This window comes from Triturus cristatus, chromosome 2_2 (genome assembly GCF_964204655.1).
Source record: "Triturus cristatus chromosome 2_2, aTriCri1.1, whole genome shotgun sequence".
Taxonomy (NCBI): domain Eukaryota; kingdom Metazoa; phylum Chordata; class Amphibia; order Caudata; family Salamandridae; genus Triturus; species Triturus cristatus.
This window is the reverse complement of record NC_140582.1, coordinates 446,418,328-446,437,548: the sequence shown is the minus strand read 5'-3', so window position 1 is coordinate 446,437,548 and position 19,221 is coordinate 446,418,328. Positions and strand designations below refer to the sequence as shown.

Here is a 19,221-nt window from a genome sequence, read left to right as displayed (position 1 = left end):
CAGAATCGTGATTTGGAAAGGGTTATAAAGGGTATCCCTTCCAAATACAGGTTCCTTTAACTTATGTAGTAATGTTTTGCAACCAAAATTCTACTTTACCACTAAATCCAAATTGGTAGTAACTATTTGTAAACGGGAAGGGGTCACCAAGTGACCTCTTCACCATTGTGAATGATTAGAAAAACATTTTTTAGGGGCAGGCAGTGGTCAATGGGAATTGTTTGCAAAATTGTTCATTTTCTTTTTTAAACACATCTCGTTTACTTTTAGGAAAACGGGCTGCATTTAAAAGCAATCATAAATATGGTGGTCTGCTGACCCCTGTAGGCCACCATGCCTGTGACTCTAAACAGTCATAGTGGGTCTAATTTTGGGACCTACCTAATGGATATTAATGAGGTAGGTCGAATTGTGACCCACTACAAATCCTGAAAGCAGACCTGCTGGGTTGTAGGTAGTTATCATCTTTTGTAGGCATCCCAGTCCTGAAAACAGACCTTCTGGATTGTGGGTGGTTATTATCATTTGCAGGTATATTTCCAGAAAGCAGACCTTCTGAACCGTGTGTGGGTATCATCCTTTGCAGGTATCCCTATCCTGAAAGCAGACCTGCTGGGTTGTGGGTGGTTATCTTTTTTAGGTATCTCTGTCCTGAAAGCAGACCTGGGCCCGCAAACATGAGGCTGTCAATACAGCTAAAGATCACCAAAGGACAGACCTAAAAAACACCATGTTACCTGTACGAGTGAAAAAGCATGTTTTGTGAAATACAAACTTCAATTTGCAGTCTGCAGTCCTGGTATTTTCACACTTACTTGCTACTGAAGTGTGACAGAGGATCCAATAACAAATACAGAGTTCCACAGCAAAAGTGTGCCCTTGGATGCATCCCTTGACATGTACATTTACAACTAGTGGTGTTTAATTTAATGATATTGTGATAGCCTTCTTTAGAATTCCAGATAAACAAGAGAAGATAAAAGAGTGGAGAAAATTCTCACCGACACAACCCTACATGAAACATATGCCCTTTTAATGCACGGTCACTTATGCATCAGCATAAAGTGGACACAAGTGTGTTCCAGTGATCAGACCGACTTCTGAGAGGGCCCAGCTCCAAGCAACTCTTTCCTCTCTGTGAATATTTCCTGTTGTTGATCTCTGGTCCTCATGGCACATTTCTATTCATTTTTGCCTGTTAGGTTCCGGGCATGCATGAAAAAATTGAATCTTGGCAATAATTTGTACGTTGAAAGACTACGGCTTGAAAAATTGCCTTAGAAGCAGAGTGAAAACCGTGACCAGATGTGTTACGGCTACTCATATTGCTTCTGAAGAACTTTTTTCAGCCATAAGTGTAGACAGAACATTTCCAGGTATTAGAACATTTGCTTAATAGGATTTCAATGTTATGGTTGCTTTCCATTTCACCTAATTTACGACACTGCACGCATTTATCCAATGTGATACACAATGCCAATGCTTTTATAGCTGGATCTTATAATGGAAAGAATTAAATATCTGGTTAAATGGAACAAATAATAAAGAATGTGGTTAGCTCAGAAATCTTAAATTCCTCCTGAATTATTTTCTTAAGCTGTGTTGCGTGCCTAGATACACCTGTGTCTACAACACCTCTCGTGGTGGAAGCTTGGAAGCTTTAGTCACGGATGTTTAAGACTGAAGACCTCTTAGCAGTAGCCCATGTTAGAACCGTTGCTAGTGTATGGGAAAGCTTGGGTTATTTCTAAGTGATCCTACCCGTCCTAGTGGTGAAACAAATTTTGTGGCACCTCGTGATCCTGTCCTGATTCCACCCCACCGAGACTGTGCGTGTCACTTGGTCTGCTAACTGTGATCTCCTGTGCCCTCTTTGTGGCCGATGGTATCCATCCCAAATAAATTTTGCTTTATTTTGCTTTAACAACAATTCTACACCATGTAGACACGTATGGCTTATATCACCAATCAAACCTACTTTTTTTGGAAACAGTTCCTGATGTTGAATAGCTGTAAGTGGGTTCTAGCATTGTGTTAAGAATGTGGCTCAAAGAGAAAATAAAATGAATCGCACAAGTACCAAAATGGAAAAGGAAGGATGAGTTGTCAAAAATGTTGATACTACATTTAGAAAATCACCATTTCACTCCACTCAGTGGGTTTGTGAGCTTGGGTGCTGGATAGGTCGTTGCTCTCATATACGTAGATTGGTGGTTACTGTGTTTACAGCCTACTGGGAGCGCTGTCACCAGACATGTGGTCTTGCATGACTTTCTCCCCTGTACATATAACCGAAGTTAGAGCCCTGTATACAGTGCAGTGTTATCGCTTTGATAACACAATAAGAAATGACGAGCAGGTGCACCTTTCGCCTTCTCAATATAATTTGCTTAGTGAATAAAGTGATTAGTACCATGAGTCGCAGGTGCATTTGTATCCCGTAAGTTGCTTGACAAAATGCTTTTCTATGTACATGCAGCAATAAAGCCTCCAATCTTTCCTTACACCAGATATTCTTGTTTACTTCTCCAGTTTCCTTTCTCCTCCCTAGCCTCAGTGCTCCTCCTTATACAAAATATAATGATATCCAGCCTCCCGACGAATGAGACCTTCCCAAGCAGTGGCCTGGACTTGCTACAACCCACTATGCCTATGAAGATTCTCCTGAGCCCTGAAGATAGGAAAGGTTACTTCCCTGTAGAAAAAAACTGACTGACGATCATTCCATCCTGACCAGTTACCACCTATTCCACTCCTTTCATTCCTAGCAAAACTCTATGTGTGGCGGGAAGGCTGAGTACTTTGACCAGTTGAACAACCTTATTAGGGGAATACCAATCAGGCTTTAGGAAAGGATGTGGCACTGCACTATAGGTAGTTCATGATACACTCTGCATTCCTAGCAAAGGTAAACTTGCCTACACTTACTCCTTTGCTGCTTGGTGGCCTTTGATGCAATAGATCACCAGACTCTTCTTCTTAGCACAGAATCATGCTTTGGTATTACAGAAAATGTTCTCAAATCTTTCAACTTATCTGTACAGGACCAGGTGCAAGAGATGAGGTTCAAAGACTCACATGCCCCTCTGGTTCTGCACTGTATGGGGATCAGCAAGGGTCTGCCCTTTCTCACCCAATGCTGAACCTTTGGAAAGCTGATTAGAGACCTGAACCTAACCATCTACCTGTAAGCTGATTATACTAAGCTATGCCTCAGTGTGACAAAATATTAGGATAGACTGTGATTGGAGATCCTTGCAGACTTTGAATCAGTTTTTCTCTTGGAGTGACCCAAAAATCTGCAACTCCCTCCCTGACCTGAGCTGTGTCCTCTGCATGGTCATCTTGTGCAGAAACATGAATTGATGATCTTTCGGAAATCTGCACACACAGGGGCTGACTTCATATTTATGCGCGGACGTTGGGGTATCAAAAGAATCAGCAAATAATGTCACATGTTAAATTGTTCTCCGTATGCTTCCACAAGAACAGTCCTGTCACATCTACCACGTGCCATTTTCCCTCTTGAGTGTTTATGGTGTATCTGTTAGCACCGGAATCTACTTTACTTGGTGTTTCCTCCTATTACAATATCCCTTTTTAATGAATAAGGCTTCCTGCTAATATGTTTCCCCTCGCCCCACCTTCTTCACCCTTTCCCCATAAGCTGATGTCTGTTACTGCCATCTCTCTCATGACTTCCAGCCTGCCTGAATCGTGCGCTTCTTTCTGACCTTTACTTTGGTTCCATATGGCCATACTTCAAAATTCTTTCATTCTCGCATACGCTCCTTACTTTATTACCCGGCTCATCATTTCGTCTTCCAAGTCCATCTTCATTCCTGTTCCCATCATCATAATTGCCCCCAGGAATGGATGACTTAACTGCAGTGCTTAATTTGCGCTGGTGGTTTCCGGTGCTCGGCACCGCCACTTAATAGTAAACAACGGCTGTTATGGCAGTCTGCCACATGAGGTGCTGTTTCCTACGTTCAAATAGGACAACAACAGTTATTTAATAATTTAATATGCATTAAAGTGAGAACTACCTGCTGTCTGACGCATTCCTATAGCTTTTAGTGGCCTGGAATAACCTGTACTTTAACACTTTTAAGAGTAAGATGGCTAATTGTTGTGCTGGTACAGTCATTAGCTGCTCTGGCAGGGGAATGGGCAACGCAAGCTGCTTTGGACTCCTGACGAGGGCCCTGGCACTTCGTTTTGTTACAAATTAAGCACTTCTTAACTGCAAGTTCTCCCATCTTTCTGCTTGTGATCTTGCCTTACCTCTTCTAGATCACACAACCTCACATAGACTGGTGGCTGTACAGACTGATGCTTTGTTGCCTCTGCTGTGCATCCCAGTCTCCCACTGCCCACACCTCCACTCAGACTAAAAGATGGTGTTCACCGGACCCCTTCAAATGCTGGTGGCACCGTTACTGGCTAAACATCTTATATCTCTAAAAAGTATTTTGTGGAAACTCTTTTCTCCTCACATTGTATTGTAATAGGTTACCTGTATTAATGCTTTAGAATTTCCTGTGTTGAATTCAGGATTATAATGCTTTAAAGGACTGTAAAATTGTTACTGACCATTTAAATCCATTTACATTTCTACACTGTATAATACATCTCTTGTTGCACGTGCTTTTCACTGCTTAGTTTTTTATTTAAAAGTTTTGGTCATAAATATATGAATAAATAGTATCACTGGCATTGATTACCGACAGTGATGGAAGTTTTAATCTCTCGATCGCTCACTCACCATCCTATCAAATGCCAAGAGAGTAGAGGCATGTTGGAAAAGGAATACGCAACAGACACAACCAAACAGAGATTTCATCTTCATGTGTCTGGCCTGTTTGGTGCTTCATAATTCTCTAAGGTGGGGTCATTGCAACTTGGGTGCGGATTTGCTGTGCTAATTGCACACCTACAATTTGTGACACCAAAGAAGGTGTGTTAGCACACTAATTGCATGTTTTGCCCCACGCCATGTTATGCAAATCTGAAATCTGCTCTATTTGTCAGCACGAGTCTGGTGCCAGTCAACGCTAACCAATAACTGCAGGGTGTCATTGAGGCGAATAATTCATGATCCCAATAAGGGTGCTGGTAAATTTGGCCCTAAATGGGATCTACGGGCTGGCCGTGCCATCGACTGGACTTCTCCACATATGTCCACACATGTGGAACTCAGCTGTAGGTTGCCAAACAATCATTTTTCTTTCCAGCTTGAAAAGTTGCCTGTGTATTTTAAAAAACAGTTTATAGTCCCTGAGTGGCATTAAAAAGCCATCGGAATACTGGAAGAGTGTGAGTAATGGAAGCGGGGTGCGCTGCGCTGTAAAATATTTACCACATGCAGTGCTGGAGTTTATGTATGTTCAGTTCACAGTTTAAGGAGGGCACCAACCCCTAAATCATGCCCTTTGTTTATAGCACTGCAGTGTGGTCTGAACGCTGCTTCTGGGCGATTAAACTCAGCCTTTTCGGGAGGGAAGAAAACATATAATCCTGTATTAAAATTCAGTCACACTTGAGGGGCATTTGCTTTTCAGTACTTTGTTATTTGCTCTTCCTGGATTTTCTTTTAATGTGGATTTAGCAAGAACACGAAGGATGAATGTATATTTTTAAAATATATATATAGATATAAACGTATGTAAATAAATATTATTTCTGGGATTCCTCTACAGCATCAATTTACATTAAAAGGGTTGTTTTTGCAGGCCTTTGTAGAATCTTTCTACGGAATAACTCTCCGAAGGATTGGTTTATTTTTCTAAAGAATATCATCATATGTAGCGTTTCTTTGACATCATTTCTAGTAAGAGGAAAAACACATACATATATCAAAATCCTTCTTCCTATCGCTGATTTATAATATGTCAGGAATTTAAGTGGGTAAGAGGTGATGATTGTAGGAGAATATGAGGACAATCATAGGCTCTCCATTACCTACACTTGCTACTTATTTACATGATAAATAGTGGCCTCAAAGGCCTTCTCTCATTCAGCAACCCACACTGATGCACGCAGAAAAGTTTCGAATAAGAGGGAATTATCAGTAAGAATAGATAATGCATTTACTTGCAATCTGTACATTTATATTGGATTATGTAGCGACCAAAGTTGAATATATTGTTTAATATATGGATGGTTTTTGTTATGAATTTAAAAGTCAAAGCTACTACTACATCTAAGAAAATTGATTTTTCATTGGTCCTTCAAATACACAAAAGGTTGTAGTGTATTTTGTAATATTCAGATGTGAGTGGTTTCTTTCCCATTCTCCTTCTGTCTCTTCTTTCGTGTACTCAATTCGTTTTTATATCTCCTTGCTTTAACATCTCTCACACTCCTCCACTAACTGCTCAACACTATCACCTCTCATCAGGTTTTCCTTCTCAGTTCTCATTGCTTTTGTTTTCCCGTGGGCCCTCTGGACTCTTACTTCCTTTGTGGGGCTCCTTTCGATATCTCTTTTGGACTTCAGGAAGTAGGATGTGGTCTTTGCTTCTGCACAAATTGCAATATTTACTTAAAATGCGATCAAATGAGCGAAGTCAGTGGCTAGTGAGTTGCATCAATTCTACAAAACTTTAACCGGTGTTGCAAGAGCAAAATGGGAAGACAAAAGCTGGACAACTATTCATCGGTGCTGTCAGTTTGAAGCCTTACCAGTAGGCCCATTATCAGCCTATTTTTTTGATTTCAAAGGATTTTTTTTTTATAAACAGATACATTAGCATTTCTGTTACGAGGTTAGCCAAACGCAGTTTGTATTGCAGTGATTACATGCACTTTGAAATATCTGTTTAGCTAATCCCCTCTACATTGACTTGCTGGGAAATTAGGCAAAGGATGATAGAAAGAAGGAAGCAGGAAAGAAAGGGGTGAAAGGAGGATACAAGAGAGGTTCTGGTGGGGTGTCGGCTTTGTCACATGGCTATTATCAGCCTATTGATGTCTCCCGCTGGTGTTATTGAAAGAGGGGGTAGATGTCAACATCCACTTAACAGATGAACATCCCCCACACTGTAAGTACTTGCACGGCCTAGCTCTTGAGTATCATTTCAGGACCGGAGAGTCAGCTTAAAGAAACACGGAAGGCTAAATTTAAGACATGATTTATGATTTTTAAATAAAGACCGAAATTTCCAAATCTTTTTACGACCATCCCATACCTTATGGAACAGTTTATTCTGTCACAGTCTAGTATTTCATGTCCTGAACAGAGGGCACAAACAATGCAAGCTTTCTTCATTACTTACACCCTATAAAGTAAACTTTGATTTATATGGATCCTGAAATGAATGAGTATTTCTTTCATTGTTACGTGCACAGTCAGCAAAATCTTTTCTTTGTTTCTTTGTGTTTAGTTTTGCTTCTATATTTTTATTTTATTGGCAATTAAAACCAGCCAGCACTTCAACACGATTCGAATTGTGTCTGGTCAATAAAATCATGGTTAGCCTGAGGACACGGAATATATGCGAAGTTTGAAAGGAAGGGCTGAAAATGTTTACAGGAGGTGCTCAATTCGGAATGTTCCTGTTGCACAGTTGACTTATCTAAGGTTTAATAAATGCTTATCGTTTTGTTTTTATGTAGGGTGCCAATGCGCTTGTCACTTACACCATTATAAGCGGTGCAGATGAGAGTTTCCGCATTGACCCAGAGTCAGGCGATCTGATAGCCACTAAGAGACTGGACAGAGAGCGGAGATCCAAGTACTCGCTGCTGGTCCGGGCGGACGACGGCCTACAGTCCTCCGACATGAGGATAAACATCACCATCAGCGATGTCAACGATCACATTCCCAAATTCTCCAGAGCAGTCTATTCATTCGACGTCCCAGAGGATACTATTCCAGGTAAGAGGTAGCTCCAGAATTGCTTTTATGTTATCATTTTGGGTCACTGTTTCCAAGATGTATTAGATGGCAAGGCCCGTAGCAATATGTCTTCTGGGGCCTGAATCACATTTCTCAAACGTTTATTGTTTTGAGGGGGCTGTTTTGAAGTAATGTCATTTGGTTACATAGAGGAGCATTTTCAAACTGCCCAGTCCTACATTTTAGAACTTTACAATGATCAATAGGTATTTAGTTTCTTTTCAACATAAACGACCTCTACGGTTTTCAAAGCCATGTTTACCTCATTCAGGGAAGAATTGTGAGAAGCAGCATCGAAGGATACTGCAAAGAAGTTTGAAGTCATTGGTGTGGGGCACTATCATTAAATGTCATCCACGGTCTCTTTAAAGAGATGCATCAGTGCCACTGCTTCTGTGCCAATGCAGGTCAGCTCTTGATCAAATAACATTCTGGGCACTGTGCTGTGGTGATCATTCAAACCGCTTCTGAACGAAGGTCTGGGGATGTATTATGGGAATTGTCCCAAGTGGTCTGTGCATCCACTCTCTGTGCTCCAAGGCTCTTTGGTTTTACAGAAAGGTCCGCAGATGCTTCCATGGACAGTTTGCACTCATGCTATATGTGTGATCGCAAGGGAGTGATCTCTCATTTGTACAGGGGCATGGTCCCATGCATATCAGGGAAGACTTTGCTTTGCACCCAGGCTATTTTATAGATGCAGATGCAAAGACAAATAAGCCATTGGGAGTCACACTGACTGTGCGCCCCATAGAGTTGGTGCACAGTCAGTGCACCCTCCGAGAATGCCCTTACTGAGGAGGACACAGGAACCACAGGCACTTCGCTCCCAGCATGCAAAAACATTCATGGACTGCAGCTGCCTGTGGGGGTCCCCACCCCCCTTTTATCCCATAGGTCAGGTCAGCTGCCTCAGTAAAAGGCAGATCAGTAGCTTTAAACAGCCAGTCCAACTTTCACTAATACGTTGTTCCAGTGCAGGTGCAGATTCGCACCTGCACTGGGAACAACACATTGACTTCGCTGTGATACGCCGGACGTGTTCCGGTCTTCTCCAAGGGCACATAATTAGGGTTTTGCCATGGTGCAGACCGGGGCAGTGCATTGTAATTATAAAATTGCCCCAGGCTTGCTAAGGTACAGTAACAGGTCGGACTTTAGGTGTTGTTTGCAAATAGTTTGTCACCTTTCCCTTTCCAATTTTCAGTCCTCCCTCACGGATGTCACCCTCCTCCTTGGCGTTATCATCTAGTCTATCAACAGTATGGCTTGTGGCTATATGTTAAAGCAACCTAGAGTTCTCTTTGTGGGAAATGATGTTAAATATCTCTTCAACAGCCGTCTGCCTGTTGAAGTTAGCCTTAACTGATGGGGTGTGAAATGCACTCCCTTTATTAGGGCTGTTTTGAGTGTATTTGACACCATACTGAAAATAATTGTTCGTTGAATTGTGTGTTATATGCATATTAGAGCAATGAGATGCCCAGGTTTTCTATCCAGACCTCGTCTCCAAAATAAACAGTACAGAGGAACAACAACCTCAGATTCATGAAGCTGGCGATGCACTAGTCTCAGAAAGTATTCCATCCCGTTGGACATGCACCAAGCTTTCAGGTTTTAAAAGACATCTCAAGACTTGGCTCTTTTAATGGTTGCTTCCTAACTGGTCTGCCATCCAAGCACCAAGATGCCCCCTTGGGAGCGAGTCGCAGCGCTATATCAAGCTTATGTAACAACAAGAAACACTAGACCACACCATGCATCAAAGACTTGTTTGGTATCCATGGTCCACAAAGTGTTGACAAACCTAGATTCTGTTCTGTTTAGGTGTAAGCAACACAGAACAGAATATCGGATAGGCATTTGCGCGTTCTTCCAACGTAGTGCAAGTTTAGACAAAAAATTCCACACACTGCAAACAATAATGAGATAACTATCGAGAACATGTTTTATATTTCAATTTACTATAAATATAGACACTGTCTCAGAACTTGATATTGGACCATAACTATTCATGTAAAACAATGCCCATTTGTGGACATCACTCATAATATTATGCATTCGGCTGCAACATCACTACCTCTTAAGGCTAAAGACATTCCATTGCAATAGAGGGCACATTTAATGCCACGGTTTAAATGATTGGTGACAGTCACATTCCAGCTTAGATTTAATTAATGCTAGATATATTTAACTGAAATGTGAAATGTATTAATTATTTATTGTGAGAATGTTCCCCTAAATCAAGAAGCATTTTGACTGTTTGCCACGACCTCATGGTGGGGAAAAAGTGTATAACCAGCAAGAACAAACCGGTAAAACTGGAAATTCCTTTCCATGGTGGACAGGGATTAACGTGAAATGTGTTGCAAGTAGAATGATTGTTTCTAAGTCAATGTTGCTGTTCATTTTGATCTAGAATGCGTTTTACAGCAGCATGCTATTGAGCCATTAGTGTTGTGAGAACAAAGAAAAAAAGAAATAAAAACAAGTATGCACAAGCCCAAAGGAGGCCTCTAGTGTTTATCGCTCACAGTTATACATATGTACTTTGATCTCTGGGCATGTCTTTCAAGTATCAAAATGACTTCTTATTTTTAGATCCTTCACTGCCATCTAGAAAATGGTTATCAGATGTTTTGCTTGAGCTCAAGCACAACCTCCAAATTTATTTTTTTAATTTGGGAAATGCCACCCATTTTTCTGACTGTGTTTTTTCTCTCTGCACCTCAGGTTCTATAGTAGCCGCCATCTTGGCCACTGATGATGATTCAGGCGTCAATGGTGAAATTACATATGCTGTGAGTGAAGATGATGAAGATGGCATGTTCTTCCTGAACCCAGTGACAGGAGTGTTCAATGTGACCCGGCTTCTGGATTACGAGGTTCAGCAGTATTATATACTCACTGTTCGTGCTGAAGATGGAGGAGGGCAGGCCACGTCTGTCAAAGTTTATTTTAACATCCTCGACGTCAATGACAATGCTCCAATCTTTGCCATGTCGTCGTACAGCACATCCTTGATGGAGAATCTTCCTTTGGGATCAACCATTCTCATTTTTAATGTCACCGATGCTGATGATGGTGAGTGTATTTATAACTTTAACTTTTATCATTGTGCTTTGTTATTCACAATTGTATGTTTTATCTTGATGCCTGAATACGGTGTGGATGACATTTTAAACTTATGAGACGGACCAAAACATTAGTTAAACAAATAGTAATACGGATTATGAGGCATCGTTCCTACTGGAATTGTTAGGGTACCGACGAGAATCCTTCATGATGAACATAATTCATGAGAACTTCTTTCTTCTAAGATACGTAAATGAGGAGAAGGGGTCAAACGTAGTCCATTCTATCCCATCACACATATTTGCTTCTATATTTATTCCAGAACAATGTTTTCTGCTCTGGTGCTAGTTGTGTCAGGTTGCTTAACTGAGCAGATTAATTTTGCATTTATTTTTACTTTTCACATAGGATGTTCCATACGGGGTTCCCACGTAACATGCTATTTGGAACCCTCCTATAACTTTGTACTCTTATAAATTGTCCTCCATTTGTGCAAAATTTGATAAAATCAGATGTAATCTACTGGAATTTTGTGGTAGGGATTGAGGTGTAGGCTTGCCTGAGTGGCTAAACATATTAGGAAAACAAACTAGACTGGTAAATTATGCATTTATATGGTACAGGCCTCCTTACTGTACCACGATAAAGAGGTAGACACAACAGCCACCCTCAAATTGTGCCACCTTGATTTATTTTCATTGTATGGTCAATAAGAACCTCTGACCCAGCTCAAGAATTGTACCTCATCATTCCTGCTTCATGTCAGAGGTTATGGAGGCACAGCGATGGGCGATTAAAAATGACAAGTCCACACTGTTTTTCTTCCACCGTCCATCACCATACAATGACTGATCCCAGCAACTTTTCTTTTAATTTCCTCAAGCACAGCAGAATTGGTTGACATTCACACCATCACTTACCTTAGGCTGTCTTGTTGTAGATTCAGAATTACCACTGGGGTACCTGTATCTACAGTCAGTTCTGAGAAGGGAAAGTCTATAGCAAGATGCTTGTGTTCTGTAACACAGGATCAGAAAAACGTCCTTATCTCAAAGGACATGTGTGGTGGGAGCTGGAGGACTGCTTCTTGACTTCTTCCCAGCTATGATTGTGAGTCCAGAGCTGACCAATGGCTTGAGGGAATGACAGGTGGAGAATAATGATTCTGTGTTGCAAATTACTACTTCCATTGAAGCAGGTGGCCTAGATTTTTGTTGTTTTTGACATCATGCAAACCAATACATTCATTCACAGCGTTAAGGAACTGGCAAGCAGAGACAGAGTAACAAATTGATGAGGCAAGTGTGTTGGGACACCAGCTCTAGAATGCAAATGGCTGATTAAAAGGCAGTTTTCCAGGGACACTCTGGACGTGGCTTTAGATGTGCACCCTAGATTGACAACTTAATGTCAGCTCTAGTAAAAGATTGGAAGTTTGGAAAGGAATGTGAAAGATAACAGACGCATGGAATAAAGGCTATTCAGTGAATGCAGGCAGAAGATCCCAGATAAGACATGAATAAACCACACAAAATATATGAGATCAAGAACTGGGTATTTAAGCCAACTTGGAATGGTGGCTAATTTACGCCTCAAGCGTTGCCTCTCTCCTTTGATCCAGTTCTTTACTATCCACCCAACTTCCAAAAGCTTCTTTGTTTCCCGAGCTTCTAGTGTTTTTTTCATGATTTACGAAGAATGAAAAATCCATACCTGGACCTTTTAACGTATGTGCTATACCTTCCATGCCGCTAAAGCAAACAAAAACAAATCACACGGATGATGGCAAAGGGCGCCGTTCTAGATTGAAATCTATTTGCAATTGCATATTTTACTTTGTTAAGTTTCATTTTTGGCAAATTGAGCATAGAAAAAGCGATATATTTTTTCATCTGATTTGTTTAAACAAAATATTAGATCCAGATTATCACTGCTCAGTGAGTGATCGGAATATTAAGTAGTGTGCATCCAGCCCAAGAAAGCACATGCTTCAATTTGCTCGAAAAGTGTTGATAAGTTGTATAACTATCCTTATCGTTTACATTTCCTTTAGCCTATATAAACTTGAATCCTTAAATATTTGGCCTGGGAGCTTTGTCTGCGTGTGGCAGCCTCCCGACGTTTGAGTGAGGCCTGCAAGCTTTATTGAGCGCAGGGACTGAAATCTGACAGGGAAAGGCTGTTGCAGCTTCTGCGCTTCCTCGTGGGCGCAGGGGTTTCACATCCTGCCGCACATTCCGTATTATCATGTTTGAGTGACACAGAGTGAGACATGTTGCATGAGTCTATCCTGTCACAGATTTTCCCGTCAGCCTTATGCTGTCTGCTTGCACTTAACGGCCCTTCAAACATCCCTAATTAATGGCAGTTGTGCAGGTTTTGCTGAATTATTTGCACATTTTTTTGGTACTGGCGCACAGTGTAGGGCTTCAGGCTGCGGTTATGGGTCCTGCCGACACACACATCAACGTTGTCTCCGAACTAAAGCTTCCAATGTGCGGATGGCAGATTTTTTCAAGGACTAAAATATGTTTTTTTATACTTGTGCGCTTTAAATTGGCTTCCATTTGTCACTTTAATTGCTCGGTAGTTAATGCACTTTGCTGCCGAGCAAGAAGCCCAGGTTTAAACACCATATCTTTCCTGTCATATCTGTCAAACTACATCTCATTTATACATCACAATTTATCACTCAGTCTATCCCCGGGAGCGGGATGTGTAACTGATCACTGGATCGTGTATAAATAATTCATTGTAAAGTAACTGGGCCATTCGAGCGAGTGAAATGTGCCGCAAACATCTGGAAACGCATGGCGAGCAACTGAGCATGAAAACTTGATACCCCTACAGCAGTGCTCGCCACTTTCCTAATTCCTGGCTATGTATTATCATCATGTGTAATATGCAACTTAAATCTGATACCCTGACTCTGTTTGCAACATGGAATCGCCTCAGATGGTTACTGAGTTGATGGCCCTATAGGACTGCTTCCCGTTGAGAAGCAGGCATCCGCTGAAGGCGCCGCTCAAGAGTTGTGTAAGCAGCGGAACCCTATGAGCTGCCAGAGTCCGCTCAAGGCATACTTCATTTGGTACATATTAAACTTCCATTCTCAGAAGGCCCTCACGCTGAGCATGCATGACGCAACTTGCTCTGGACAACTGGAGGACGTATGTGGCCCAGTAGGGAGCGACACAGTTGTTGGTCAAAAATTAGCCACTCTTTGCCAGGAAATATGTATAGGCCCAGACAGCTTCCAAAAGCGTCGAGTGGGTTCCTTTCAAAGGAGTGTGTGTGGGGCCCCACAAAAAGTGTTTTGGCAAATTACCACCGAGCACATCAATCTAAGTTTTGTCTCGCCTACATTTTGTAACTTTGTCACAAGATATTTCTTTGTTTTCGAGCGTAGAGCTAAAATTACGTTGGACTGCAGGCTTATTAATGAACGTATTCACTTATTTTCTAATGGGCAACATTTTTCAAAATGGCCACTTGGAAGTTCTAAACGTCATTTGGGCCTAGGGGTTTATCCCATCTCCTGTAGTGGCAGCATGCTTGTGCCATCGTGAAACGCTAGATCATCCCTGACGCTTGTGCATCCCTGAATTTTCCACAGCAAGACATGGATATATCCTAATGCAAAGTTGTCTAATGTAGGTCCACGAGGACTGGAGCCATTTAATAATTTCTGGACATCCAGATACATTTACACACACTGTATGTAAATAAGCATTGATGTCAAAGGGTGGTCAACCCATTAATCTGACATGTATCCAGCCCCTCTGAGCATGTGTTGTACCAATCTACACTTATGCTTCCAGAGCAGACTGTTCTCTCAGAAGAACTCAGTCAGTTATTTGTGGGCTGAACTACTGAATTTGCATTCAAGAATGCAAATTAAATGAAAAAAGTTCACTACTAATCTGATATTTCTGAACCTATGGTCTGTCAAATATAGATGTGCAAAACCGTAATAAATCAGTGGAAATTCAATGGATTGACAATGTCTGGAGACAGTTTCTAGCAAAAGGCCTGATTACAGCAGACCTGCACAAACTAGGTGCAAATTGCACCATTGCTAATTTACGTTAGCCTAGGCTCCGCTAATAAGCTGGTCTGTAGTTTGCACTCGATTCCGATTTCAATGCATTAGAATGGGAAATAACATGCCAATAGCCCATTAACTCCACATTTCCATGGACTGAACTAGTGCATGTGCACTACTTGCTTCCACACTATGAGACAGGTTTTATCTGCTGCAAATTTCAGGAGGAACTATCCTTGTTGGGTGCAATTTGTGTTTGACTTACAATCTTGTTTGGGATGCAAACTACATCTAAAGACTTGATTCCAACTGTCGGATAATTCTGTTTTTGTACTAAGTTCCTGTTGCTCCCAAAATGGGATTCCAATTTGGTCTGTACCTGCCCTTGTGCTAATTGCACATGTCCTACTTGCCCGTGTGCAAATTGGGATATCCAGGTGAGAATCGTGTTGGCAAATGATGTGAAGCACAAAATTACTCATTGTAGAATGCATTTCTGGGTCCACGCACTGCTGAAAGTGCTAATCCGAATTGCAGGCACTTTACTGACAAGATTCTTCCCAGGTGCACAACACTTGTACTTTATTGTGCAAAATACAACAGAGCCAACTTGGTGGGACATTTCATGGCAAGCATAGTGTTGATGACTTGCAGATAAAAAACAGATTTCTTACGCCATTAATCTTGCTCAAGCAGTGACACTGGTTAAACTAATGAGATGTGTTGAGAAAATGTCTGACAGGCCTAGTCCATCTATGTGGAAAGCAGATGAAACCAAGCCAATGGAATGGGATAAAAACCTTCAAGTAGGAAACACCAACAACCGTGTTGTTTGCAGCCCTCATGAATGAGAAGGGTGCTCAGCACGCGTTAGAACTAAGAGGTTCATATCTATGTAGTAAAAAAATTGTAATTGTATTTGTCCGTTGCAAATTTTTAGGTGACTATGTCCAAAATCTATGATATATATTTTAAGATACTTGAAATTAACACTGTTGATCATGATTCATTCGGCTTTCTCTGAAAGTACATCGCTCAATAATGTAAATGTTGAGGCTGCCTACATCAAAAAGAAACTTGTTGGCAAGTGGAGGCTATTTGGGATCGGAAGCCGAGGTTTCATTGAAAGAGAAACGTCGCCTAATCTGATCCCTGTGTTTTGCACACTACATCCCATACATGTGTATTATTTCAGTCTGGAGGGCTCTTATCTTGGAGGTTTCCTGTGCCTGACCTCAAACACTCAGCTTCTATTGTTATTGTTGGGAGAGGTTTGATGATAACGTTCTGCTTGTTTCTGCGAGCTGAAGCTCAAAAGAGGAAATTGTTTTTTCAATGAAGTTATTCGCATACAGGGCAGTCTGGTGGGTTTGTGGCCTTCACCCCATAGATGACTGTGGTTGCTCTTGAGATATTCTGTGGTAGTGATTGAATACTTTACACTTTGCACAATGGTGCGCAGTGTCATCAGACATCTTTGTATCTGATAAAGACCCGCCATCTGCGTAACAATAGTTTTGGTTATGAGCAACATCATTTAATTTATTTTAAGAACAACAACGTGAGACCTTGAAAATGCTCTACGAGACCCGCAAACATACTTTTCTTTTTCTCAGGTCCTTTCAGGCTGTATCAAAAAAGTCTATCTCTATTTGAGTATGTTTAGTATACTGTGGAAATATCACTCTAATGTATTTCAGTCTCTGATTGGCAAGGCACTCAAATATTAAAAACCGCGCATTTTGTTCACAATATATCCTTGAGCATGGTCAAAATACTCTGCATGTGTATAACTCATGCCAAACACACTAAGATCTATGGACAACATATGCGCCATGGGGGCAAGCAAGGGGCTGGGACCAGTACGAAAATAGGCATATTCCTTAGTCACAAAATAAGGTGACTTCTTCCGTGCTCTTAAATTTCTCATGTCCCCTGTGCAGAGAAGAAGGTGCAATGAGCACAAAGGGACACATATGTTGTATGTTTTCAGTGTGCACCCCCGTACGCCACGTGGAGCATGAGTTAAACTGTTCTTCCTAAATTTACCTAAAAGTGGTTCCTAATCTGTGCATCGCAGTTCCCCAGAGCGCCACCAAAACTAGCCAGGGGTGCAGGAATAGATGTGCACCAGGGGCCGAATTATGCATTGTGATTGTTTGCGCCCGGCACACCCTTTAAATGGTGCGCCGGGCGCAAACAATTACAATGCACCCTCTTATTATGTATGCGCTGCCCCCAGGGCAGCCGCAAACTCACACAGTCCTAGGGGCAGCACATTCATGTGAAAACACAGAGCAGATGCTCTGTGTTTTCACAGTGCAGGCGGCACCTGCCTTCACTTTTACAGGGTAATAGAGATCCCCTTGCCGGTCCGCCTGCAAGGTGATGTCTTGGGGGGTCCATGGGACCCCATTTACCCCCTGCAGAGGGCTGCTCTCAGGAGGTGCACTGTCACACTGTCAGTGCACCTCCTGAGGGCTTCTTTGACTCTGCGCCAGCGTCTGTAATATGGCGCGGGTGCATAGTCAAAGGAATTCCCTTATTTGCATAGGGCATGCCCCTATGCAAATGAGGGAACACCCTCTGAAAGTAGCGCTGGCACTTTAAGTGCCCCTATGCAAATGAGGGAACACCCTCTGAAGGTAGCGCTGACACTGTAAGTGCACCAGCGCTATCGGTATTATAGAAGGGGACGCACAAGCACTCTTTGTAATACGGCCCCAGTTGTTAAATGTGAACAGACAGCTAAACAACGTTCCCCTGCAGCACTAAATTAGGTTGCGAAGCTTAGGGAGGTGTAAATGTGAACACCATTAAAGTGCACTGAAACAATCTGAATATGCCCGCATATCTTTCATATGCACATTGAGTGTGGAGCACACTGAAGAGACGGTTCTGCCAAGAGTTGCAGTGGAAGACAACTTATACATTGAAACCTGAACTGAGTTTCATGTTCCACCAGAGCTTACAACATGATGGCAATGTTGTGATTTCAAACTTCTCAGTACATTTTCTTAGCTGTGCGCACATATTTTAAAGTCTCATACAGTTATGTCACTGGATTTGGTTGTGTCAATTGCCTTTGCGGTGAGAATTTACAGTAGATTTATTCGAGAGTTCATAACAGTCGTGGTTGGTGCAGGTAATAGTGGTGTGGTGGGCAGGGGGGTAAAGTGAACAGACGACGACGAGGCAAAATAAAATGTAGAAAAAGAAAAACACTTACCTTGCGCTCGCGTCATTGCATAGTCGGCGATGTGGCTAGCACAAGATAAGTGTTTTTCTTTTTTTTCCATTTTATTTTCCCTAGTCATCATCTGTCAACTTCACCCCTCCACGCCCTGCCCCGCCCCTCCTCTCGTACCTGCACCAGCCATGGCTGGTGCATATTATCATCTTGATTGTAGTGCTTTAACTGGTGGCCCCCAACTATTGTTGAGGCGTGACAGCCGAATTACCTCTTGTTTGAAATGTGGTTGACATGATACAATCCAAGATACACAACTTGCGGAACAATGCCACTCAATTGGGAAACAGAGTAGCCCAAGGCTCATTGTCTAAAGACTCAGAATGGAGAAAAAAAACATAAATGTGAATACATAAAAAACTGAAAGCAAGGAAGTTTGGCGCTCCTGACACAACTGTGCACCTGAGACGTTTTGCCTTTTCCATTTTAAAATGTCAACCCAAGTGCCTGCTCTGTAATGCCGTTGGGTGAAGATACAGCAAACAAATGATGGACGGAATGCAGACAATGCAAACATTCTCCCCCAGTCAAAAGATCTGGGTTAAATCCATCGTTCTTTTGGCCACTTCGCCACCCCAGTTTGGACCCAGCCACATGAAAATCAATCTTGACCCTGTTCCTCATGCGAACAGTCCAGACCGAACTGCCAGGTCAGGTCCTCCCTGGTCCGGAAACAAGCACCTGGGACCGGTTTAGGGGTATTGCCCCTCATCAGCCAGGCTAGCTTGAATCCAGTGGTACAGTGAGCAAGGGACCCACGTCTGGGCATACCCATCCCACTTAGGGCGAAAAGTGTTACAGCAAACAAATGATGGACGGAATGCTGACAAGGGTAAACATACTAACAACTGAGTAGTCCATACTGGCATGGGAGCTGAAAATAACCCCAATCATTGAAGACAGGAATAGCTCGCACATGTTAAAATCCATGAGGTACATGTGGTAATT

The 19,221-nt window shown here is 42.0% G+C and overlaps 1 protein-coding gene across 1 annotated transcript in view; it reads left to right on the top strand.

Annotated features, from left to right (window-relative positions):
* The window catches only part of FAT4 (FAT atypical cadherin 4), a 340,538-nt gene that overhangs the window by 157,946 nt on the left and 163,371 nt on the right, over positions 1 to 19,221 (top strand). Inside the window, exons 3-4 of the mRNA XM_085641543.1 lie at positions 7,621 to 7,882; positions 10,637 to 10,987. Of these exons, the coding sequence (XP_085497669.1) occupies positions 7,621 to 7,882; positions 10,637 to 10,987 (613 nt within the window). The remainder of the gene's footprint in view (positions 1 to 7,620; positions 7,883 to 10,636; positions 10,988 to 19,221) is intronic.